The 25,226-nt window shown below is 47.6% G+C and overlaps 2 protein-coding genes across 12 annotated transcripts; one reads left to right on the plus strand and one right to left on the minus strand.

The window, feature by feature from the left end:
- Positions 1–2,122: 2,122 nt before the first annotated feature.
- On the plus strand, positions 2,123–6,833 carry Fxyd4 (FXYD domain containing ion transport regulator 4). 3 transcript variants are annotated; one of them, XM_070020835.1, is made up of 8 exons: positions 2,123–2,229; positions 3,773–3,839; positions 4,441–4,473; positions 4,572–4,595; positions 5,639–5,713; positions 5,789–5,825; positions 6,537–6,574; positions 6,643–6,833. In XM_070020835.1, the coding sequence occupies exons 2-8, from the start codon at positions 3,800–3,802 to the stop codon at positions 6,660–6,662; spliced, it is 267 nt and encodes an 88-aa protein (XP_069876936.1). In that variant the 5' UTR covers positions 2,123–2,229; positions 3,773–3,799; the 3' UTR covers positions 6,663–6,833. The 3 variants fall into 3 exon arrangements, with proteins under 3 accessions (XP_069876936.1, XP_069876938.1, XP_069876937.1); XM_070020837.1 differs by having other exon boundaries at positions 2,136–2,229; positions 3,714–3,839; XM_070020836.1 differs by having other exon boundaries at positions 2,140–2,229; positions 3,776–3,839.
- Positions 6,834–10,251: 3,418 nt separating this feature from the next.
- Positions 10,252–24,691, minus strand: Hnrnpf (heterogeneous nuclear ribonucleoprotein F). 9 transcript variants are annotated; one of them, XM_070020839.1, is made up of 6 exons: positions 24,660–24,680; positions 24,265–24,328; positions 17,793–17,936; positions 17,186–17,324; positions 15,474–15,526; positions 10,252–12,158 (listed from the first exon to the last, which is right to left on the minus strand). In XM_070020839.1, exon 6 carries the CDS (start codon positions 12,108–12,110, stop codon positions 10,863–10,865), a length of 1,248 nt encoding a protein of 415 aa, XP_069876940.1. In that variant the 5' UTR covers positions 12,111–12,158; positions 15,474–15,526; positions 17,186–17,324; positions 17,793–17,936; positions 24,265–24,328; positions 24,660–24,680; the 3' UTR covers positions 10,252–10,862. The 9 variants fall into 9 exon arrangements, with proteins under 9 accessions (XP_069876940.1, XP_069876948.1, XP_069876946.1 ...); XM_070020847.1 differs by lacking the exon at positions 24,660–24,680 and having other exon boundaries at positions 10,252–12,175; positions 15,474–15,521; positions 24,265–24,573; XM_070020845.1 differs by lacking the exon at positions 24,660–24,680 and having other exon boundaries at positions 10,252–12,175; positions 24,265–24,573.
- Positions 24,692–25,226: the final 535 nt, after the last annotated feature.

Genomic DNA, 25,226 nt, shown 5'->3' on the forward strand with positions numbered 1-25,226 from the left:
GCACCAAGACACAGGTCGTGCAACCCAGAGGGCAATGGCAGCCACGCCTGGCCTGACTAGAGAGGCTGCCCTTCATTCATGCATATCACTGTTTCTGAACCTATGTGGGAGCACAAAAGGGCCACTGGAATGTACAGTGTTCTTCCTGCCTGGCCCTTGGCTGGCAATCATTGCTCAGGTTTCCCTTTTTCCTTTTTTTGTGCCAGTCCTAGGGCTTGAACTGAAGGCTCTGTGATCTCACTGGCTTTATTGCTCAAGGCTGGGACCCTTACCACTTGAGCCACACCTCCACACCCAGATTTTTGCTGGTTCATTGGTAATAAGAGTGCCTTAGATATTCTTGCCTGGGCAAGCTTTGAATTGTGATCTTTGGATGTCAGCCTCCTGAGTAGCTAGGATCACAGGTGTGGCTCACTGGTGCCTGGCTGGACTGACTGGGACTCCATTTTCACAGCTGTCTCACAATTTTACAGGGGACCAGTGTTACCTGGAGGGAAAGGTATGCTGGTGGCCCATACTTGTAATCCTATTCAAGAGGCTGAGATCTGAGAATCAAGGTTCAAAGCCAGCCTGAGGAGGAAAGACTGTGACACCTTTTTTTTTTTTTCTTCTCTTTTTTACCAGTCCTAGGGCTGGGGCTTGAACTCAGGGTCTGGGCACTATGCCTGAGCTGCTTTTGCTCAAGGCTTGCACTCTACCACTTGAGCCACAGCACTACTTCTGACTTTTTCTGTTTATGTGGTACTGAGGAATTGAACCCAGAACTTCATGTGTGCTAGGCAAGCCCTCTACCACTGAGCCATATTCCCAGTCCAACTTTGAGATTCTTACCTCCAACAAACCACCAAATAGCCCAAAGTGTTGGTATGGCTCAAGTGGTAGAGCACTAGCCTAACTAGCCTTCAGAGAAAAGGCTAAGAAATAGTATCCAGCCCCTGAGTTCAAACCCCAAGAAGCACACACATAAAAACACCTGTCCTGGGCTGGGAAGGTGGCTCAGTGGTAGAGCGCTTGCCTTGCATGCATGAAGCCCTGGGTTCGATTCCTCAGCACCACATAAGCAAAAAGAAAAAAGCCGCAAGTGGTGCTGTGGCTCAAGGGGTAGAACACTAGCCTTGAGCTGAAGAGCTGAGGGACAGTGCCCAGCCCCAGAGTTCCCCATGACCGGATCCCCAAAAACAAACAAAAAAAAAAAAAAAAAAACACCCGTCCTTTGCCAGGTGCTGGTGGCTCAAGCCTGTAATCCTAGCTACTCAGGAGGCTGAGATCTGAGGATTGTGATTCAAAGCCAGCCTGGTCAGGAAAGTCCGTGAGATATTTTTTTTTTTTTTTTGGTCGGTTATGGGGCTTGAACTCTGGGCCTGAGTGCTATCCCTCAGTTCTTCGGCTCAAAGCGAGAGCTCTACCACTTGAGCCACAGCACCACTTTGTTTTCTGAGTGGTTTATTGGAGATAATAGTATCATGGGAGTTTCCTGTCCAAGCTAGCTTTGAACTCAGATCCTCAGATCTCAGCCTCCACAGTAGCTAGATTACAGGCAGGAGCCATCGACTCCTGGCTCCATGAAACTCTTATCTCCAATTAACCACCAGAAAACTGGAAGTGGTGCTGTGGCTCAAGTGGTAGAGCACTCACCTTGAGCTGAAGAGCTGAGGGACAGTACCCAGGCCCAGAGTTCAAACCCCACAACCAACAACAAAAAAAAAATCCCTTCCTGACTCTTCATCCGTTCTATTGTTCCCAGAGGACCTGGTACCCCACTGTTGGCACCGGATCCCTAAACACCCACTCCTTACAACATTCTCTGGGACTCAACTTTTTTTTTTTTTCATGTTTGAGCCTCGGACTTGGAACTTAGTACTTGCCACTTTTGTTGCCTAGTGTTCTACCAACTGAGTCACACCCCCAACACCAATTGCTCTGAAGATCTAGGTGGACTTACAGAAGCCTACCTTCTCCTCCCAGGAGGCCCTGAAGTCTCACCCACAGTTCCCCCACTCAATGTCCCTCTGCCCTGGCCTGGCTCTGCCCTGTGTGGCAGGTGAGCTGTTTCTTTAAGAGCACCTGGGGAAGGGAGGCTTCAAGCAGTTTACTAGGAGCTGACCAGCTCCCTCCAGTCTGCTGCTCTGTTGCCCTGGGCGGGGCTCTGGGTATAAAGAGCCAGAACCCACCTAAAGGTCCCCAGCCCAGCCCGCTCTTCAGACCTGCTGTCCCTTCAGCCTGGCTCAGGTAAGCCCTCAGATGAGCAGGCATTTGCTAGGACTTCAGGATGGCCAGGTAGAAGAGGTGGTCATGGAAATCCCAGAATTCTGAGTAATGAGTTGCTGTTTGTAGGTTTTGAAGACAAGTAGCTTTAGCAGCCCCTAGGGCAGTAGGGACTTCATGCTTTATGCCCTTGTGTGGTGGTGAGCTGGGGTTGGAGGAGCAGGAGTCAATCTTTAGTGGAAGGATCTGTGGGGTAGAGATGACATCTTTATAATCTACCAAATCCAAGCTGGGTGATGTGGCTCATGCCTATAATCCCAGCTACTCAGGAGGCAGAGATATGAAGATGAGGGTTGGAAACCAGCCTGAGCAGTAAACATCTGTGAGACTCTCATCTCCACTTAACCACCAAAAAGCTAGAAGGGGAGCTGTAGCTCAAGTGGGAGAGTGCTGGCCTTAAGTGAAAAGTTAAAGAAATGTACCAGGGCCAGAGTTCAGCTTCAGTACTGGCACACATACTACAATCAATCAATCGATGGATCTAGGATCCAGGGTAGAGAAGAAGCAGAAGACAGATAAAAGACTAAGAGAAGCCAGTTTGGACACTGGCCTAGTTCACAAACGGCATGTCCCCTCTCATGGCAAAAGTACACAGGTGTTTATTGTTTATTTAGTGTTGGTCCTGAGGCTTGTATCAGGGCATGGGCACTGTCCCTAAGCTTTTGTACTCAATGCTAGCACTCTACCCCTTGAGCCACAACTCCACCTCCAATTCTTGCTGGTTAGATTGAAGATCAGAGTCTCATAGACTTGCCCAGACTCAACTGCACTTCTCAGATCTCAGTCTCCTGAGTACCAGGCATATATCTTTGGCCTGGCAAATAGTTCATTTAACTCCACCATTATAACTTGCCAAGTTGCTGCTATTTACAGGTCACTGAAGCTCAGAGAGGCTGAGCAACAACTAAGTCACACATCTGGTGTTTAAGAGGGAAGTGTTGGCCCCCGATCTAGGATTTCATTAAGAGACCAGAGCCAGGCAGGACAGAAATGAACAATGGCAGAGACTTCTCTGAAACCCGCAAGTGTTGGAACTCAGATTCTCTGGGAAATCAATATAAGAGCTCCAGACTGGAGTTCATGCCTGTAACCCCTAGCCCCTCAGGAGACTGAGATCCTAAGGATGAAGGTTCAAAGCCAGCCTGGGCAGGAAAGTCTGTGAGACTCTTATCTCCCAACTAACCAGCAAAAAGCTAAAAATGGAGCTGTAGCTCAACTGGTAGAATGCTATCCTTGAGCAAAAAAAAAAAAAGGACAGTGCCCAGGTCCTGAGTTCAAATTCTAGTACTGGCACAGAAATAACTAGTATTAGGTATATATAAATGTGAGAGCAGAAAGTGGTCATGTGTACAAGATTACCTTCTAGGAAAGTGTATACACAGCTACTGTAACCCTGCTCTGCCTCTTGCCTGTCCACCCATACTAAGGGGATGAATGATGACTCCCAGACAGGTGGTTGGATTGCAGACACAGCCCCCTTCTCCTGCCTCTATCTCTTGCTTTATAGCAGCCCTGCACTATACACCGACCCAAGATGGAAGGAATGACCTGTGCCTTTGTCTTCATGTTGGCAGGTGAGTCCCACAGAGACCCCACCCACCAAGGAAATGGGGAGACACAGCCTGCTCCCCAAAGACAGCTTGTGTCCAATAAATGTATGTTTAAATTGTTAGCCGGATACCAGTGGTTCATGCCTGTAATCCCAGCTATTTAGGAGGCTGAGATCTGGGGGTTGAGGTTCAAAATCAGCCCATGCAGAAAGTTTGTGAGACTCTTATCTCCAATTAAGCAGCAAAAAGCCGCAAGCGGAGCTAACCTTGAGAAAAAAAGCTAAGGGACAGCACCCAGGCTGTGAGTTCAAACCTGAGGTATAGCACACGCACACACACAAACACACCATACACACTACACCACCAGTGGGAAGGTCCCTTCAACTTTGGCCAGTTTACCTCTCCTTAGGCAGCCTGGTGGGCCTCTCCCAATAATGAAGTTGAAGTGTGGACACCCAAAACACAGTCCACTGTAAACCAGAACTCCTGACCACAAGTGATCATCTCATCTCAGCCTCCCAATTAACTGGCATTACAGGCGTGCCTGTAATGTGCCCACCTACCCAAAATATTTGAATACCAGTGCCATGAATGACCATCCACTTCCTTTGCTTTGCCTACCCAGGCCTGCCTGCTTTGGAAGCCAATGACCTAATAGGTGAGTGACCCCTAGCTGCCATGCTTTCTCCTTCTGAGACCCCCACATCCAGTCTCTTAGTTCTGGTCTTTATTCTGTGTTGTTTCTCTTTCCTGCAGATAGAAGCAGTCCCTTCTACTATGGTAAGAGAGGTTTGCCTCCCTCCACCTTTTTTTGTTGTTGTTCTGGTCCTGGGGCTTGAACTCTGGGCCTAGATGTTGTCTGAGCTATTTTGCTCAAGGCTAGTGCTCTACCACTTGAGCCACAGCTCCACTTCTGGCTTTTTGCTGGGTTAATTGAAGAGTCTCACAAACTTTTCTGCATGTGTGTGTGTGTTTTTTTTTTGTCGGTCGTGGGGCTTGAAGTCTGAGCCTGGGCACTGTCCCTCAGCTCTTCAGCTCAAGGCTAGTGCTCTACCACTTGTACCACACTGCCACTTCCGATTTTCTGGTGGTTTATTGGAGATAAAAGTGTCACTAGGTTTCCTGCCCAGGCTGGTTTTGAACCCTGATCCTCAGATCTCAGTCTCCTGATTAGCTACGATTATAGACATGAGCTGCCAGCAACTGGCTGCATGTGTAGATTTTGAACCTCAGTCCCCAGATCTCAGCCTCCTCAGTAGCTGGGATTAAAGGTCACAGTACCTGATTTTTGCTGTGGTTCCTCAGAGCCCTTCTTTCTCTGAACTTACCATTTCTTCAGAAAACCAGACACTACAAGTTGTAAAAGTTGTATCTGTTGACTGCCTTGCTTGCTTGCCCTCTCACTACCTGGATGGAAATGTCAAAATGAGCAGGAATTTATTTATAAGGCAGACTGCCCAAGCAGGAGCTTGTAAATACTTGCTACAGCGCCTCAGGCTCATAAAATATTTTGAATAAAGCTGGCATCGGTGGCTCATGCCTGTGATCCTAGCTACTCAGGAGGCTGAGATCTGAGGATTGCAGTTCAAAACCAGTCCAAAAAGTCTGCACAACTCCAATAAACAAACCCAAAAAAGCAGTAAGTGGAGCTATAAATAGGTTCAAGTGGTAGGGACTAGCCTTGAGCAAAAGCAGCTCAGGGACAGTGCCAGGCCCTGAGTTTAGGACTATCACCGAAGTAAACACACACACACACCCTTGAGTAAATGGAGGTCACTGGGTGGGGAAGAGCTCACTATGCATGTCCCCTGTTCTGTTTCTAGACTGGGAAAGCCTACAGCTGGGTGGGATGATATTTGGAGGGCTGCTGTGTGTCGCTGGAGTTGCCATTGTCCTAAGTGAGTGTTGGGAAAAGGGTGAGGAGAGGGAGCACTCATACTTAGCCAGCTCTGACTCCTCTTTTCCTTGCCCAGGTAGCAAATGCAAATGTAAGGGCAGTCAGAAGTCCAGGTAAGGCCAGCCCCCTCTGCACATGCACCTTGGCTGCACTGATGTGGGCATCAAGTCCCAGGTCTCAGACAGCCAGGATAAGGCTCCTAGCTCTGTTCATTGGGTTTGCAATTGGATTGAGTCAGATATCAACTTTGAGGGACCCTAAATCAAATCTTGTATACTGGGACTGAACTCAGGGCCTGGGTGCTTCCTCTTAGCTTTTTCACTCAAGGCTGGTTGGTGCTCCACCACTTCAGCCACAGCTTTACTATTAGCTTTTTGCTGATCAATTGAAAATAAGTCTCAGGCTTTGCCATCCAGTCTTTGAACCTTCATCTTCAGAGCTTGGGCTCTTGAGTAACTAGAATTTACAAGCACCTGGCAATCTCACCCCTTCCTTATTTCCTCTCACCATGGCTCCCTCCAGGAATGTCCCAACTCCCCTGTATCACCTCAAATGCTGCTGATTCAGGAGAACTTTCTTTAGGAGTTCCTTTTTTTTGTCTATGCTGGGACTTGAACTCTGGGTTCTCACGTTCTTGCTTGGCCTTTTTGGTCAAAGTTGGGACTCTACCACTTGAGCCAAGCCTCCATTTCCAAGGACCCCAAGATGGAGGCTAACTCCCTTGGGATTTGTGTGAAGTGGCCATGAAGTGTCACAGAGGAGGGCCACCAGGAAGGAGAAAGAAGCCCATCCCCAGTGCTAATCTGACTCCCTCCTTTCTCTAGTCCCTTACCTGAGAAGCCCATGCCACTGATCACTGCAGGTGAGTGTGAAGCTGGGGGGTGGGGGAGGCCTGGCCTGTGTCACTGAGGACCTGTCTTAATTTTGTAGGCCCTGCCAGTACCTGCTAAGTACCAGACAGCTTAAAGGGACTCCTGGGCCCCACAGCTTTTGCTACCCTTTGCTGCTTCTCCTTCCTGGTTCTTCCTGTATGGCCTCCCTCCAGGACTGGCTGTTTGGTGCCCTGATCAGGGCATGTCCAAAGCTTATTTTGGTATACAAATAAATTGGTCTTACCTCTCCCTCTTGTGTTCTTGTGGCATTCTGTGGAGGGAAGGGTGTACTATTAACTGTCACATAATTCCATGTCCAGAGGCTCACTCCTGGCAATGCCCCACTTGAGAATCTCCCCTGGTTGATTCTGTCACCCGCTTCATGTCCCATCACTCCCAGTCCAACAAGCCCCAGGTTTTATCAATTGAATTTATAGGCTAGGCACAGGTGGCTGTGATCTCAGCTACTTATGTGGCTTGAGATCTGAGGATTGTGGTGTAAAGTCTGCCTGGGCAGTAAAGCCCATGGGACTCTATCTCCACTTAAGCAGTAAAAACCCTAACTGGGTACCCGTGGCTCATGCCTGCAATCCTACTCAGGAGGCTGAGCTCCGAGGATCGTGGTTCGAAGCCAGCCTGAAGTCCCTGACTCTTATCTCTAATTAATCATAGAAAAAGCTAGAAGTGGCACTCTGGCTCAAGCGGCAGAGTGCTAGCCTTGAACAAAAAGCTCGGGCAGCAACCAGGTTGAGTTCAAGCCCCAAGACTGGGTGGGTGGAGAACTAATTGAAAGTAGGTATGTCTCAGGCTCAGAAAACTTGAGGCCCTGAGTGCAAGCCCCACTACCAGTACATAACACCTTTACAATATTCATACCTGATAACTCAGTGGTAGACATCATAGAAGCTAGAATTTGCAATGGGTCATTCTCCATATCAGCAGCACTCAGTGGGTGCTATATGGTATGTGACTCCAGAAACCTAGTTCTTTCACTGTCTCACCTGCCCCAATAAAGTCCTTAGACCAACACAGCGATAGTAGCCTCCAGCTTTTTGGGGGATACCAGATAGTGCTTCAAGGAGCACTGCCAGGTGCCAGTGGCTCATGCCTGTAGCCCCAGCTATTTAAGAGGCTGAGATGTGAGGATCATGTTCAAAGCCAGCTTGGACTGAAAAGTACATGAGACCCTTATCACTGTCACCAATTAACCAGAAAAAAGGCCAGAAGTGGAGCTGTGGCTCAAGTGGTAGAACACCAGCTTTGAGAAAACCCAACCACCCCCCCACCCCAAAACACTAAAGGACAGTTCCCAAGCTAGCTTAGTACTGATAGCCCGGGGGGGGGGGGGGGAACGGACAACTTATCTACACAAATCTTATGTTCCCATGGGCATGGCAAGATGCAAGCACTGGCAAACAGAAGGTATGCTTGCTCACTGCTCCTCAGGCAAGGCTGCATGGACGGAATGCAGGTGATAAGATCGTAGCCTTGCAAGTACACGGGGTATGAAGTTGCAGAAAGCAGGCCTGAACAGAACCTGTGGAGGTAACTCAGGGCATGCTTAGGTACTGGGCAGTGAGGACAGTACTGCAGCATGAGAAGTAAAAACCTGGTCCCTGCCTGGCACGTATGAACTGTGTGCTGGTCTTGGGACTACACTCAGGGCCTGCACTGGTGCTTGGCCATTTTGCTCAAGGCTTGTGTTGCACTACTTGAGCCACAGCTCCACTTTTAGCTTTTGCTAAACTGGAGCCAGTTCTGACTTGGGGAAGTCTGCCCAGGCTAGTTCTTAACTGTGATCCTTAGAGAAGTCTCGAGTGGCTGAGATCACACTGTTCAGCCAGTGGCACTAGGTTCAGCCTTGCTTCTCAACCAGGGTGTCGAGCTCCCCGCTGTTATTGTGGGTATTTCCTGTTACATCCAGTTCTGCTGTCCTCAGGCGCCAAAGCCACAACCTAATTCCTATTATTCATTCTGACTGATGTGAAGCCAGCTAAGTCCCCAAGCCCGTCTCCCCGTGGCATGGAGCATCAGCTATGTTAAAAGACTAGTGCCCCAGCAGGGGCCAGTGCTTAGTGGGCCGGGGAATGGCAGAGTGCCAAGAGCTCAATCTGGATGAGCCAAAGGCAGACCTGAAGCAGCTGCTGATCCCCAATTTTGTCTTGTTTCCTTCCTTGGTGCATGGAGTGAGCAGCCATGGGATTAATACTGGGCTCTATACAGGTTTTGCAAAATTCTCTATACCCCAAGTGCTGCCCTCAGCCAGGATTATGTGAAGCACCACTGTGGCATTTGTTACTTTCTATTGTTAAGTAAATCCAGGAAAATGCTTTTGAAATAAAGGCCTTGTGTAAGAATTAAGAACAAGGAAGTGGAGGTGTGGCAAGTAGTAGTAGGGTGCCAACTTCTAAGTGAAAAAAACTAAGGGACAGAAACTAGGCCTGGAGATGTGGCCCCAAAAAGAAACTACATGCAAACATCCATAGCAGTGTATAGCCACAAACTGGTGGCTTACACCTGTAATCCTAACTACACAGTAGGCTGAAATCAGAGAATCATGGTTTGAAACTAGCCTACACAGGAACATCTGAGATTATTTCCAGATAACCACCAAAAAGTCCAAAGTATAGGGGGAGGGGTTATTAACCAAGATGCACTACACTTAAATAACTCAGATATTTAGTTGTGAGTCAGAGATCGGGAGGATCATTGTAAACTATGTTGTATGAAGCCTGATCAGGATTCTCATTTCAGACTGGGAATGTGACTTAGCCGTAGAGTACTTGCCTACCATGCATAAAGCCCTGGGTTTGCTTCCTCAGTACAACATAAACAGAAAAAGCCTGAAGTGGTATTATGGTTCAAGTGGTAGAGCACTAGCCTTGAGCAGAGGCTCAAGGACAGTGCTCAGGCTCTTGGTTCAAATTCCAGGACTGGAAGGAAACAAATAAAAAAATTCAATTAGCAAGACCTGGTGACAGGCATCTAACACTTCACCTAACAAACTATGCTGGAGGTTATTAGCAATGGAACTAAAGAGCTGACTCAAAAAAAAAAAGAGTGCCAGTGAGCACGGTTCAAGTAAGAGAAGTGTTTGAAGCACCAAGTTCAAACTCCCAATTAAAATAGGAAATATATGGCAATAGCATCAAGTAAAAAACTTGAGAAGGGCCAGATACCAGTGGCTATCATCTATAATCCTAACCGCTCAGGTTGAGATCTGAGGACCAGTTTGAAGCCAGCTAGGCAGACAAATCCAATTAACAAGACTACAGTTAATCAGAACTGAAGGGATTGATCAAGTGGTAGAGCACCAGATGTGAGGGGGACAGGGTTCTGAGCTTTACCCCATAAAGCCAGTACCAAAACCAAACTTTGAAAGATTGTAGCCTTAAAACTAAAGCTATGGGCTCAACAAACAAAAGAATTTTAAAGTAGAAAAAAGATGTAGCTCAAATGTGAGCGTGATTCAGGGATGGCTAGGAAATGTGGGGCTTCTTTGTACCTGCTTGATGCGTTCTAGTCACCTGCCTTAACCCTTACAAGAAAGCTCAGACTTGATGTGTGACTTGTACTTTGATGTATAATCTGTACATTAAAATCAATAAATCCTCCCTGAGTACCCAAGTCATTTGCTAGCTATTGCTGAGTAGATAATCTGTGCCAGTCATTGTGGAAAAGTCTTTATTTTAAGAAAAAAATTTAGTTAACAAAAAATTTTCTTTTTAACAAGTTTCACTTAGCAAAATACACCCGAAAGGAAATCACAGTACAAAGCTTAAGTCAAGGCCTCACCAATTCCTACAGTATTAGTATTGTGTCTCAATTCGCAAAACTAACTTTTAAAAAGCTGAAATTCAACCTAAAAGATTTTAAATGAAGGAAATAGAAACTAGAATGAACCAACATGAGAAATGTTTCTCTTTGAATGAGGGACCTAGCACCTTGAGTTCTCCAAAAAAGCAATCGGCCCAATCAATGTGCTCCCTGCAGTTTGGTGTGAAGATCCAACATCTAACAGTCAGAACTACTGGAAGGGAACGTCACTATCAAAATGTGAACTGCGGAAAGTGGAAGCAGATAGTTTGAGTTTACTCCATATCAGATGCTAGAAGAAAGGTCTGCATGAGAACACTGAAGAGGTAATTTCTTTAATCCAGATTTCACAAACTCATGGTGCAATTTGGGTCCCACAGCTTCCTCTAGTTATAGACTGCTCTCTCCCTGCTTCTTGGCTGCCTGGGAATATTTGATTGAAACTCCAATGCTTTTACAAAACTAGTCATAGCCACCCATGCTGTTCTGACTGGTGTAGCCAGTACCGTAACAACCGCTTACAGACTGGCTGTCCAGGCCACTGTAGGTGGCCTGGGCGGCAGACACCCCCATGCCCTGCATCACCTGGCTGCTGTATGCCCCATTGCTGGCCCCTGTGGTGGAATTCAGGAAGAGTTCTATGTATCTGTGCTGCATGTTGGCCCTGTCTTTTGACATTGCTGCCACTGCTTCTTCGTGAGTAGCAAACTCCACATCAGCCTCTCCGGTCACTCTTCCATCAGGCCCGATCTCAATGTGTACTCTCACAGGGTTGAGTGGAGAAAAGAAGTTGTAAATGTCGTTCTCGGTGGCTTTGTAGGGCAGCCCCCTCATGTGGACACAGTGGCCAGTGGTGCTCTGCACGGTGAACTCGCCATCCCCGTATCTATGGTCGTACATGCCCGAGAGACAGTAGCTGAGGTCTCGCCCAAAGAGGTCGGTGGTGAAGCCATAGCCATCGCTGAGCCCGCTGTACTCCTCGTAGCCCCCATAGCCTGCACTGTAGGCGCTGGACCTCATCCGATCCAGGCCTGCCTGCTTCACAATGCCAATGTACCTCCGGGCAGTGCCAGGCCGGTCATAGGGCCCTGGGCGCTGCACAGACATGAACTTCAGAGGTGGGTCTGAGTAGGACCTAACTTCCTCCTGACTGCTCTTGAACACCTCGATATACCTGTGCCCTATTCTCTCCTTGTGCTTCCCCAGGGCCTTCTCAGCTAACTCCTGCGAGGCAAACTGTACAAAGGCCTCCCCTGTAATCTTGCCCTCTGGGTCCACTGGCAGTGTGATCCCATTGGGCACAATTTCTAACCCTGAGAAGAACTGAACAATTTCTTCCTTTGTGCATCCAAACGGGAGGCCCCGGAGCCGCACGAAGCCATCATTGGCGCTGTCAGCGCTGTTTGGACCGCTGTGCTTCAACACCCAATCCATCTCGGTTCTGTGAGACTTGAACACCTCGATGTACCGGTGGCCCATGCTTTCCCTGTCTTTTTTCAGGGCCAATTTTACATCATCTTCAGATTCAAGTTCAACAAAAGCCTCACCACTCTGCCTGCCTTCCCTAGTGTAAATGAAATGGACCCCTGCAACCCCATCGTGAATGGTGCAGTCAGAGAGAAAGTTCTGCACATCATCAATTGAGCAGGACCAGGGCAGGCCACGGAGTTTGACCACAAAGCCTTCACCTCCCTCAGGGCCCAGCATCATGGACACTTTGCAGGACAGATGTCACACAAGCTTGGGTAGATTTTGTAGCTGAAAGAAAGCAGAAACTACTTCACATAAGTTTTCAGTTCATATATTGAGCAAGAACTTGCAGTAAATACTTTTTCCTCATTTACTAGTAAGATAAATATCAATTCATTTGAGACATTAATAGTCAGGCAAGGTGGCATGGTCATGTAAAGCTTAACATTAAGATGAGGTGGGGGGCAGGGGGGAGGCTGGGAAGGGATGTGAAGGGTAAACAAAGGAGGAGGCTGCAATGCTTGGTAAGAAATGTACGCATTATCCTGCCCATGTAATTGTAACTCCTCTGTACAGTATGTTCACAAATAAAATAAAATTAAAAAAAAAATTAAGATGAGGAAGGAGTCTAGTTCAGCCCGGGCAACATACCCAAGACCTACTGAATCTCCAAAAATAGGTGTTTCAAGATGGCAATCCAATCCTAGGTCTTCCAAAACAGGCTGACGACCTAAGACACTCAAGTCAATAACCTAGAATTCTTTGAAAATGTAGCGGAGGGTCAATTACTGTGGACATAAAAAGACAATCAATCTGGAGGTAATATTCAGATTCCTAATTCTCAGAGGAGGACATGCTCCCAGGAGGAGCACTTGAGTCAAATAATTTTTGAACTAGACTAGGAAACACAAACCCATTAAAACAACTGTTTTCAAATGTAGACATTTTACCTTTTTAAACTTGCAAATATTGAGACCTAACATCAGAAATTTATATCATAGTGCAAGATGCACAAAGAGTTGCTAATAAGAGTTGAGCACAGCCTTCTCTGCATAAATGTCTTACTACCAACTGCATGTATATTTGGAGTAAATGTTCAGTCACTTAATGGGCCAACTCTGAGGCATTCATTGTCTAATGGCCTCAAGTGCTGGCAGCTCATGCATGCCTGTTACCCAAGGATTGAGGTGAGGATCCTATCTCCAACTGAGTATCAAAAAAGCTTTAAGTGGAGCTGTGGCTTAAGTGGTTGAACACAAAATTTCAGGGGCAGTGCCTAGGTCTGATGCAACCATTTACTTTTTTCTGCAAAAAATAGCATCTATTTATTAGTCTCTTTCTTTACCTGAGAACATAAATGAGGATCAGTGGGGCTCCTTGCACTCCTCCATTTTTAATGCCAGGACAAAAGTGAGTGGCCAGATGACTCCTGGTCATATACCTCTGAAGACACCACGTTACCAGGTCATCCTAGATTATCTTCAACGATCCTCCACTAACTGTTCCCAAGCACTGCTTCTGAAAGTCTAAGAGTCACAATGGAAAATCCCACTATGACCACATCCTACAGCTACTATCCTCCAAAGACTGCAGCTTCCTTATTCAACCCCCTTTCTCTACTTTCTTGACCCACCTCAGACTCAGGACTGGATGGACCTAGTGCCATGGTGCTTCTGGGGGGCTCATGTGCATCCACAGATATGGTGCCTCTCTACTCAGTACTGCTTGCATTTTGAAGCAGTCTCTATGTAGAGCCTGCTGTCTTGCGCAATTCCAGGCTCTTGGCTGCAAATGTGGTCTCCACCACTAGAGGCCAGTGGTACTCTTCATCCCAGTTATCTCCAGATATTCTCAAATGTCCCTCCCCTGAAGTTAACTGCCCCCAGGTGTAAACTTATGGAGAGTAGTCTCCTTAAATGAAGAAAGCTACCACAGCTGCCCCTGGCAGACTTTCAGATCACTAGGCCCCAACCTAGAAAAACCTTTTTCCTCACTTCCACTGAAGTCTCCTACCAACAAAATATGCTGTCTTAACCATCTTTTAACACATGCCTTCTCTGCTTCAGCTTTGCCTGCAGTAACCTGATTTATTTTTCCCTCTTCTTTAAAATGTACTGTCTTCTGCATTTTCCACCACTAAGGTACATTTATTGAGCTAAGAATCATCTTGGAAGGAGAAATGCCCATCTCTTCATTGTACTATCCCCTCCAGATTCTTTATACTCACTTCTGGCTAGGATAGAGGACATGACTATCCAGACTTCAGTGATTTTTTCTAATGCCCAGCTTTATAGATAGAATCCCATTTTCAAACTGAACCCTTGTCCCTAAATTCTATTAACAGGATTGCTACACTTATATATTGAAAATATCTCATATGCTCTTAATGCACCCAATATTGCTGAAAGTATGGCTCAAGTGATACAATACCTGCCCACTAAGCAGGAAGCCTTGAGTTCAAACCTTAGTATCACTATCAAAACCCAGTTAACTTACCCAACATTACAACTTTCACTTGGGTCCTTTCTAAATGTGCTCAGATTATTCCCTAATGCCTACAGTCAGACAAAGTTCACGGCTGACCTAGGAACCCTTCCTCAAGCCATCACAACGCTGAAAAATTTCAAGTTGAACATGGTGAAATTAAAGAAACCTATAAAGGTTTCTCATACTCTGTACTTTTAGACACCACTCTGCAAGGAAGATTATAGCATCATTAATTCCATCTTACTTCCTTTTTAAATTTTTTTCCTCCTCAGTGCCTAGAATTTGCTACACTTTGCTCCCTGAGGGATTTGACACACATGGTTGACTTGACCCACATGGTAATTCTCCCTCCAAATATACTCTGCCCAACCTTCTGCTGATCTAAATCCTGCTAATCCTTCAGCTGTCAGTGCTAGTCCTCCGTAGTCCGACACACACAAAAAATCTCATTCTGTTGCTTGCAACCTAAAATCTGGTGTTAACTTTCAGCACTCTTTTGCTTGAAAGTTCTTCTCAAACAGCACTGGGAACAAATTAAGTCTGTTGTCCACTATGATCCCATCTTTACCATAAGCCAGACATTGCAGGCCCCAACCAAGATTAGCAAAGGATTATAGCTAAGTGGGGTCAACAGCTTCCACAAGAATGCAGCAGCTGAAAAGACAAAGGAAGTATGAAAACAGACACCTTACACATGCCTGAGATCTGACAAAGCATCGCACAAGTTTTCTTTCAGAAACACTGGAGGCCAATAAGGGAAAAAGTATTATTTCCTAAAACCCATGTTTACTTTTTAACACCTTGTTTTCACTACTCAATTTTCTACTCCCATCTAATTCATTAACTAAAACTGAACTGAAGAATGCTGTGAAACTCTAGTCAAAGTAAGTGGTAACAGGAAAGGAATATAAAGATGGAGAGGAAGGGTAGGTGAGTTCAGTCAATATTCAATGTACCTATACAAAAATTAGAACAAGTAACTGAGAAATCAGTGGGTGGGGTTGGGAGAGAATGGTATAAAGGGGGATTAATGAAGGGACTTTAGCATTGATACTTGTGATCAAGTAAAGCTTTATCAAGTATAAATGAGTTGAATGTTTCCTTAAAAGAGCTTACCTCAAACAACCACAGATGCCTTCAGTGGGAGATACAATAGATGGCAGACTGTTCTTCAGGAAAAAAAAAAAAGATTTCTGGTCAGAAAAACATGGCCCTTTGGTACTAACCTGTGCATTCCCAGGACAGGGCTTTTCAGCACAAAGGCTAAGACTTATTACTTTCATAGAAGAATGGTGTTTACTAGAATGATTTGGATCAACTTGACTTATACCTTCCCAGAATCCCTTTAGGGTGGTGTGGAGACAATGAAAAGACTGGATTTATTTGGGAATTCCACAAGAACTGATTTTATGGTATCGGAATAGGGAGACAAAATGTTGAAATAGGTTTTTAAAAATAGCAAAGACAAAAAAAAAATAGCAAAGACAAGGTATTACCCTCATCATTAGCCATTTGAACACTGCCTGCATGGGTGTAACAAGGGCTAGAGTCTATGGAATATTGCGATTTAAGCTGCAATTTTCAAGCTTTGATTGGAAGCATGAAATTGGAAATGTTCATGTTACTTACTCAGCTTGCTGTCTTAAAAAAAAAAACACAAACTAGCCTGGGGCGAGTGGCTCACAGCTGTAATCCTAGCTACTCAGGAGAGTGAGGTTAGAGAATCAAGGTTCAGCCCAAGCAGGAAAGTCTGTGAAAATCTTATCTCCAATTAACCACCAGGAAACTGGAAGTGGTGGTGTGGCTCAAGTGGCAGTGTTCGCCTTAAGCTGGAGAGAGCTCAGGGACAACGACCAGACCCAGTCAAGCCCCTTGATGGACCCCTCCCCCAAAAAACCCCAGCAACACATACTTACACCTGACTAGTCTTACTTTTATCTTGTGATTACATAAGATGACGAGTGGGTGTGTACAAATAGAAAAACTAACAGTTAAAGGGCGATCTATTAGGAAATGGAATGGAACCAGGTTTTCACCAGGCTCTACCCACATGCCCAGCCCTCTACCTCCTAGGAGGCAGGGATCTGAAGGGTGACACCTATTCACTCACCTTTCAGACTCTTTTCCACCCCAGTTTATCTCCCCCACCCCCAGCTCCTTTCCAAGCAGTTTGCTGAACCACACCTAAGGCCTCCCTGAGGTCACTTGTGGACTGGCAACTGGCCACATTTGCTGGTTGGCAGACAAGGTGGATATGGGACAGTTATGAGTGCAGGCTGCAGGTACATTAAACATTCTCAGTACAAGTCTATCGGTGTGTCAGCATGAATGGCCCAGGTGACTGAAAGGTGTAGACAGCATGTCTAGTTTGTGGAGTACAAATCAAAAATGAAGGTGCATACAAACCCTGTGAGAGAAAGTGGCTGGGAAAAGGTTAAGATACTACACTTCTAACCAGCAAGGAATAAACACTCCCAGCCAAGGGGATAGTGGTCAGACAGGATAGGAAGCTGCCTCAAGGTAGAAGCAATCAAAATAATCAGGGTGTGCCTCTGAATTCTAAGGTAAACAGGGCAGTGCACCACCCACCTGGTTCTTTTGTTTGTGGTGGAGCTGGGGTGAGACTCGGCCTACATTCAAATCTAATTTACCCTCCCAGTCTCCACCCCTTTTCACTGGGAGCCCTTCACTTTCTAAGTTTTGACCTCCGGACTGTTGGGAGTGTGTCCAGACTAGCCTCAGTAAGTTTTACTTCTGAGTCAAAGTCCACAGGTGCTGATCGGGGTTCCAGAACTAAGCCTCTTGTCTTTTCTGCTCCAAAGACTTACCTCCAAGGAAGGTACAACAGGTCTCGGTTTTCATCAAGCAACAGCGGATTACAGCCAGGGAACCCCAAATTCCACCCAACGCTTTAAAAATGCAGAGGGCTCCGAGGAAAGTCCAGGTGCATCTTCTTTTGTTCTTAACCTGAAATGGAAGCTCAAATAGTCAGAGTCAACTACTGAAAGGGTGGAGCCTCCAGGGACTGTGGTTTGTTGTGGCGGGAAGAACCACTGAGGCTCAAAGACAAGGGCGAGCAGCGTTTTCCACCTGGCCACACAGCTCACAACAGACCAAAGATGGTTGGGCCCAGGGCCTGTGCTAAGGCGTTTCCGGGCTAGGGCGGCTGGCCGGTTCCTCTGCTTCCCCCGCAGCAGGGGGAGGGGAGGGCTTGTGGAGTTCGGCAGCCCCTGTTCCTGCCCCTCCAGGGCCTGTGGGCCGTGGGGGAGTGAGTCTAGAAGGAAAGGAAAAGGGTGGCGGTGCAGGGCAAGGGGCAGTGACAGGCCGAGGTCAAAGCCGTGCATAGGCTTTTCTGTGGCCTGGGTAGTTTTTTAAGCGGGTGCCGGAAAGTTGGAGTCTCGGGGCTTCAGGTTATGGGGCCCGCAAGGGGCTCACCTAGCCTGGGACGGGCTGTAGGGTCCGGAGTCCGGGACGCAGAGGCCGTGTAAGCCAAGCCGGCAGCCGGACGTGGGTCACGGGGTGCCGAGGAGGAAGTGCCACCGCCGGCCCGCCAAGATGTCACCAATGGGAAACGGGTGCCTGCAGGTGCAGCCGCGAACCGCGCGTTTGGCCCGGGCAGGAAGTAGGGAGGGGGGAAGAAAGCCAACAGTTGTCAGTAAGCACGCTGGAGGGGGTCAGGATGGCCGCAGGGGAGGAGAGTGACCGGGCAAAGTACAGAACAGCGCACCGGGAGGCACCGGGAACCATCAAAGATCACCTGGAAAGGTGAGATGGAAACCTGCCTTGTTATCCTGGCCCTCAACGAAATTCCTAAACTATGTACTTTTGAGGCCTAAGTCAAAACAAGTGGCAAGAACAGTGACTATTTTTTTTGGAACTGTTGTTGTATCTGGAGTCGAATGTTTCAAAATAAAATGGAAGAAATAAGATGGGTATCCAAGCTTCTAGTAATGTGTACATGGAGGAGTTTCATCATACTTCCTGGAGTTTAAAAGCCAAGTACTTTTGCTGAAGAGCCCCAATTCAAGCCCCAGTATGTTACCCAACCAGAAGTGTGTATTGTCCTAGTTACTCCACTATAGATAGCTTTCTTTTTATTTCTGAAAAACGCAGCTCCTGGGGCCTGATTTATTTATTTATTTATTTATTTGGTCGGTCGTGGGTGGGCTTGAACTCTGGGCCTGAGCGCTGTCCCTCAGCTCTTCAGCTCAAGGCGAGCGCTCTACCACTTGAGCCACAGGGCCACTTCCAGTTTTCTGGAGGTATGCGTCCAAGGACTTTGCCTCCTTGGGCTGGCTTTGAACCTCAATCCTCAGATCTCAGCCTCCTGAGTAGCTAGGATTACAGGGTGAGCCACCAGCACCCAGCTTCCTTTTAACCTCTTTTCACAAGTTCCATGGGTCTGGGAGAAAAGATTTCCCTGGTGATACAGTATATGAATATAGCCTATACCTACTTGTCATGGAGGTCTTTTGGGTTTTGCTAGAAATTAGATTTAATGGCCTCAACACCATCTTCCCGGTTTTCTGGCTTGCTTTTTCCCTGGTGGTAGGTATTACATGCTGTGTACTCAAAAAGACTATACTCCATGCCAGGACAACTCTATCAAAAACACATACTAACAATTTGTCTAAACTTTTCAAGGGGTGCAAGTGATCCCTAAAGCTTTCTATTAATGACCAAGAAACTAGATGAATAATTAAAATTAAAATCGGCATCCACCAAAAGGAAACATCATTATCTGTATGCCAAGGGAAGGCAGTTTTTCATTAACTTTTATCTAACTTTTTTTTGGGGGGGGTGGGGAGGGAGGTCCGGTCGTGGGGCCTGAACTCTGGGCCTGGGCGCTGTCCCTCAGCTCTTCAGCTCAAGGCTGGCGCTCTTATCACTTGAGCCACAGCGACACTTCCGGCTTTTTTTTTGTTTATGTGGTGCTGAGGAATCGAACCCAGGTCCTCATGTATGCAAGGCAAGCACTCTACCGCTGAGCCACCTTCCCAGCCCTTATCTTTTTTAAACAGAAGTTTATGTGCTTTATTTAATTTTCTCAAAAGCTGTTTTATTAAAATATATAATGTAATATATTAGGTTAAGTTTTCTGTCCCTAATGCTTTTATTAAAACACATAGGAGGAACAAATTTTTACCAACACAGAATAATAAACCTTTGCTGTAGACTGCATTTTGCAATTAATTCAAGAACCAAGATCATCTAAATTAACAGAAGCCAAACAAATAATTTCCATGTTCATGAGATGCAGCAACTAGACCAAATCTGCCCTCAACTGAGGGAGAATCCTTATCATCCAAACAATTGGTAGCTATTTACCCCAGGAGAAATAAAATCACTGTGTAGCTAAGAAATGTGAGTACAGATTCTGTTAAAGAAAACACAACCGAGCTCGGTATTGGTAGCTTTTGTCTGCAATCCTAATTACTCAGGAGGCTGAGATGCCAGCCCAGGGCAGACAAATCCGTCAATTAACCAGCAAAAATCCAGAAATAGAGTTGTATGTAGCTCAGGGACAGCACCCAGGCCCCGAGTTCAAGCCTCAAGAGCTGTACCAACAAATATATAAAAAATAATAATTAGGAGAAGAGAGAAAGGGGGGAGGAAAATATACTCTGGGAAGATTAGGTTATCACAACCTCCTACAGCAACATTCCATTATCTCCTGAGCAAGGCTTGAGAAGTCCTATTAAGATCCTGAGCTTGGTGATTAGGCATAGCAAAGCCTATGGGGTTTGGATACTGCTCCCTAGGGAGACTACAGCCTTTCAGAAGGTGTGTCTCTTTTGGCTTACAAAGATGGATTTTTTTTTCCCTCCATCTTCTCTTCAGAAAACAGACACCTTGCCTGGGTCCTGTGTGTGTGACCACAGGTGCTCACGCTGCGGTAGCTCTTGTTCCTTTAGAAACAGAGTACCCAGCCGAGGGGGGGGGGGGGGGAGGGAAGGAGAGCTAGGAGCAGAGAAAGGAACATGATAATGTGTGGTGGTGGTGTGGGAAGCCATCTCCAGCACCTGGAATAAATATACCGAACTTCACAGGTGGGCAGTTTCAGGGAACAAGAAGTGCTAGACAAAACCATCAATATTTTAACAGGAACAAAACATAAGCACTTTCAGACATTTTGTTTCAGTATTAAAAACTTTCTGGTAATAAAATCCTTTCACCTTTCAATATATAAGTAATGAATTGGCAGTGAAAGACAGTAGTAGCCCGGTAATGCAAGTAGAAAAAAAAAATCACACAACATAAAGAAGGGGAAAGCGAATCTTTGGGACATACTTTGTTAATCAATTCTATCTGTACTTTAAACATAGCTTTAAAAAAAACAACAAAACAATTTATGCTTGGGTTGAGTTCTTTGTAAATATCCCAATGGGAATACCACAGAATCAAGTGTATCTTAAGCCAGCAAAATTTCCTTTCATTCTTTTATCTCTTTCCTCCAACTTGAGTCTGTTTCCTTTGTCTCTGAAGGAACTAACTCTGCTGACAAATTGATCCTACAGACTACTTCTGGCACACAGAATTAAAAGAAAATAAGTTCCCTTTAAGCCAGAAAGCTTTGGTACTTTACCAAAATCAAACACATCAAAGAAAATAACAGACTGGAAAGTGTCAAAATGTCACAAAAGCAATCACTTGAAATCCTAGGTTACTCAAGAGGTTGAGTCTTAAAGGGAGAGGCAATTAACCTGAAAAATGTTGGTCAAGTATTAGACAGACATCTGTAAGCCTCTGGCCCCAATAAATTCAAGTACCACTTTTTGCCAGTACCAAAAAAGAAAAGCTGAAAAAGATTACAAAGTATAGAACATTCCATAACCCTAAACAATACGTTCACAAATTTGACTACTAAAAACTTGTGAGTTGTTCATTTTTAAAAGCTTGAGTGAAGCCAGGCGCTGGTGGCTCATGCCTATAATCCCAACTACTCAGAAAGCTGAGATCTGAGGATTGTGATTAGAATCCAGCCCGAGGATGGAAAGGCCAGGAGGCTGCAAAAGCCGGAAGTGGAACTGTGGCTCAAGTGATTGAAGTAGCCACCAGCAAAAGGAGCTCAAGGACAGTGCCCAAGCCCAGAGTTCAAGCCTCACAACCAAAGATACAAATAAATTAAAGCCTAAGATTTCATATTGTAATTTTATTGAAAAGCACTGCTCTAACCAGGTATCATTAAGCAGAACAAGAGCCTGGATTCTAACAAGAACAGAGGTATCAATAACTGATCCTCTTCAGAATGTGTATGTATGTAGTTACTGACTTAAAAGCTGAAATTATACTGGTAATATGAAATGTTTTAAAAACAGCATGCTTGCATCTTTCTGATTTAAACCTTGCATTTTTGGATCTACAATCATCCTAAAATCAATTTGTCATTTCCAACAGTTCTAAAATCAGGTAAATTTCAGGAAATAATCTCACCTATGACTTAGATGCAAACATCCTTAACAAATAGCAAACATCCCAAACACTAGCCCAAGTCCAGCTAGACAAAGCATCAGAACCAACATGACCAAACTAGATTAGAAAAAGCAAGTGTAGTCAAAATTTTCAAGGTTATTCCCAGGAATTCAACATACTGATGTATCAACGGACAAAGTCTGAGTCTAGATATAACAAGTGAAAAGCTGGGCTTGAGATGTGGCTCATGAAAATAAAAAGGCAACTTGAGCAAGCTTGGTCTTGTATTCAATACCCAGTAACAAAATAAAATTTGACAAACATTCTGAAAGGTACCCCATTGGCCCCAAGCAAGATTATCAGGATTTTGCTATGTACAGCACTGGGGGTCGAACCCATGGACTCCTGCCTCCTAAGTTGGCTCGATATCGCTGAACCATGCCTCATGGAAAAATAAAAATACTTAGGTGGCTGCGACTACAGCTCATACATCAAGTCCTGGATTCAATTCCTAACCACACAAAAATAACTGGTATGGGATTAAAAAAAAAAAGCAATTTTTGCTTGAGCTCGGTTACGGCTTAACCAGCTGATCCCCAGAGACCTAAGTCCCAGTCCAACTGTGTCCGTGAGTAAAGGACTCCACCTTTTTCACACCGGCTGTTCTAAGAAGTTAATTTCCTTTTAAAGGGAGTTGGTGGTAAAACCACCAACTCTGCGCATTACGGGCCAAATGCTCCTGGCTCTCAATGGTTTAGTCTCAGGGCAGCACCGGCTTCCCTATATACATCCAATATTTTGCTTTACACCAATCCTTATTTTCAGCAGGAAACTGCATTTAAGAGAAAACTTTTTTTCTTGTAACACCCACGAGTCATTTGCCAGCTTAATAAAAAGTTATAGCTTGGCTGGGCGCCAGTGGCTGGCCAGTAATTCTAGCTACTCAGGAGACTGATAGGATGGCGGTTCGAAGCCAGCTCGGGTAGTGAAAGTCCGAGGCTCTTATCTCCAACTAATCAGCAAAAAATTGTTAGTGAAGCAATGGCTCAAGTAGCAGAACACCAGCCTTTAGCGAATAAGCCAAGCGAGAGCAAGGCGCGTGCGCACACATGTTACAAAGTGTTTTCACTGAGACCAGTACACGTTGTCTAAAAGTACCTTCACTCTTTTAGCTCCGAAGTTAAAGAGTTCACTTATGTCTAAAGCACCAAGAATATGAAAATCGGCCCGGTTCTCTTTTGTGAACAGATAAATACACGGCCCTCCAAACCCGGGAGCTCGGCTCTTTCCTAAACCCCGAGCGGGCCGTGCCGGGCAGCCCAGGCGGCCGCGCTGCCCGCCCCGCGCAGGCAGGAGCCACGGCTCCCCCGGCACTGAGGCAGTGGGAAGGTCTCCCCCCCGCCTCCCTCCGGCTGAGCGCGAGAGGAAGGAAGAGCGGCCGCGAAGCGCCCCAGCGGAGGGGGTGCGGACTCCCCGCCCGGCACGCGCGGGCGGCTGGGCTCCCGGGCGCCGCCGCCGCCGCCCGCCAACTCCGGGACGCGCGGTGGGGGGATGGGCACGGCCGAGCCCGCCGAGCTCTCAAGTTTCCCCGGACTCGGAGAACCGCACACACGAGAACTCACAATTGGGAGAAAAAGAAGCCATCTACTAACCTCACGAGGCCTAGATTTTTTTTTTTTTTTCGTCCAAAGCGCAAACACGGGACCTACGGGCAAGGAGACGAACGCACTCCGGCGCAACCGGCACGCGCGCCGCCACGAGGAGGAAGAAAAGGCCGCCGGGCCCAGGAGCAGCAGCAGCCCAGGCGCGGCGTGGGTGGGGCGGGGCGGGGCGGAGCGGCGCCTCCCCGCCCGCCGCCGGGAGCGCGCGCCCCCGCCCCCGAGGCCCCGCCCGCCCGCCCGCCCGGCCCCCGCGCACGTGGCCCTCCCTCATCCTCGTGGTCCGCGGGCCCCGCCACCTCCCGGACCCCAAGCCTCTGTCTCTGGCGTCCGTCCCTACTCCTCCAGTCAGCCCCTGGGTATCCCGTCCCCACCACGACATTAGTACCCCAATCTCGAGCCCTTGGGGTCCCAGTCTCGGGGAGACGGGACTCTGTTCCGCCTGGCGGGCGTGAGGCCACACCTCGGTTTCCGCCTCAGCGATCCCACACTCCAGCCCCGGGGGAGCCCGGCTTCCCCTCGCCCGCGGGTCTAGCCCTCGACTCTCCCTCCCCAAACCCCAGTCCCCAGACCTGCCCCCCTCATGGCTCAGGCGCCTTCCCCTTGGATCCTGCGGGTCCGGACCCGGGATCCCGCCCGAGCCCAACTCCCGCCTCCCAGCCCCAAACTTGGGCCCCACTCTCCAAGGCCTGGTCTCCGCCCCCGCGCGACTCCGGACTTCGTTTCCCGCCTCCTCGACCCCAAACTCCGGCTTCGGTCACCCGCCGGAGGGCCTGGACCCCCAGTGCTCCCGGGATGCGGCCTCAGACTCGGACTCGCTCTCCGCTGCCTCTCACCTCGGGCTCGGAGCCGCCACGCTCCCGCTCTCACATCCGGAACCTCGGTCTGCCCTCGGAGCACCTAGAGGAGGGTAGAACGCGGGGCACTTGGCAGTTGTAGCTGAGGCAGTTGAGGCTTGTTTACCGTCACCAAGGTAACTCGCGGCAACGCGCTCTCGGGGCGGGGCTTCGGAGGGGCGGGGCCAGGGCGGAAGGTCAGAGTTGGCCCGTCGAGCGCACGCGGCGCATCCGGAAGTCTTCACGGCGCGCAGGACACCCCAGCTCATGCCCCACGCCCCGGACACCCGGAAACGGCACTCCAAGAGCCCTCGCCCCGTTCCCACTGCTAGAAGCCGGCGTGGCGGCGAGTTAGCCTTTCCCGAACCCCACCTTCAGAAAGACGCGGCACTAACCTGCTTCCTCGACGGAACCGGAAGAACGTAGGCACCACGGCGGGGCGGAGCCCCGAGCAACGGATGTTAGGGGGCGGGCCCTTCACGGCGCTATTCTGACGGGTCCCAAACGGAGTCAACCATTGGCCAGCCGTATGCAGGGCGGAGCTGTCAGGGTGGAGCTGGCGCTGGAGAGGGCCCGCCTCTGTGTGTGTGCGGGGGGGGGGGGGGGGGGGCGGGGGAGGAGGGGCAGCGCAGGCACCAACCTATTTTAGAGGAAAGGCGGGAAGTCTTGAAGCTGGTGAGCTCCGTAGCTTTTGAACCTCTAGGGGCTGCAAATTTGAAGACCAGCGGGAGTGAGGAGACAGAGGAAATGAGACAACCTAGAAGCATCTGTGAGGGTCAGGCTTAAGGTGGGATTGTCTGGTTGAAGTTGTTGGATGGTGTGTGTGTGAGACCTGAACTCAGATCCTGTATGTTCAACGACTTAAGTCAAATTTCCACTTCCGGCTTTCTGGTTAAGTGGCGATAACTCTCACAGATTTTTCTGCCCTTGCTGGCTTCGAACCATGAATCTCGGATCTCAGC

The sequence above is a fragment of the Dipodomys merriami genome, unplaced genomic scaffold (genome assembly GCF_024711535.1).
Source record: "Dipodomys merriami isolate MVZ:Mamm:240054 unplaced genomic scaffold, mDipMer1.0.p SCAF_14, whole genome shotgun sequence".
NCBI lineage: Eukaryota > Metazoa > Chordata > Mammalia > Rodentia > Heteromyidae > Dipodomys > Dipodomys merriami.

Excerpts from the sequence above, each read along its gene's own strand:
- Fxyd4 (XM_070020835.1), top strand. The coding sequence starts at position 3,800 with ATGGAAGGAATGACCTGTGCCTTTGTCTTCATGTTGGCAG. Across the intron at positions 4,474-4,571 it reads GGAAGCCAATGACCTAATAG|ATAGAAGCAGTCCCTTCTAC; the intron begins GTGAGTGACCCC and ends TCTTTCCTGCAG. Across the intron at positions 6,575-6,642 it reads CATGCCACTGATCACTGCAG|GCCCTGCCAGTACCTGCTAA; the intron begins GTGAGTGTGAAG and ends TTAATTTTGTAG.
- Hnrnpf (XM_070020843.1), bottom strand. The coding sequence starts at position 12,110 with ATGATGCTGGGCCCTGAGGGAGGTGAAGGCTTTGTGGTCAAACTCCGT.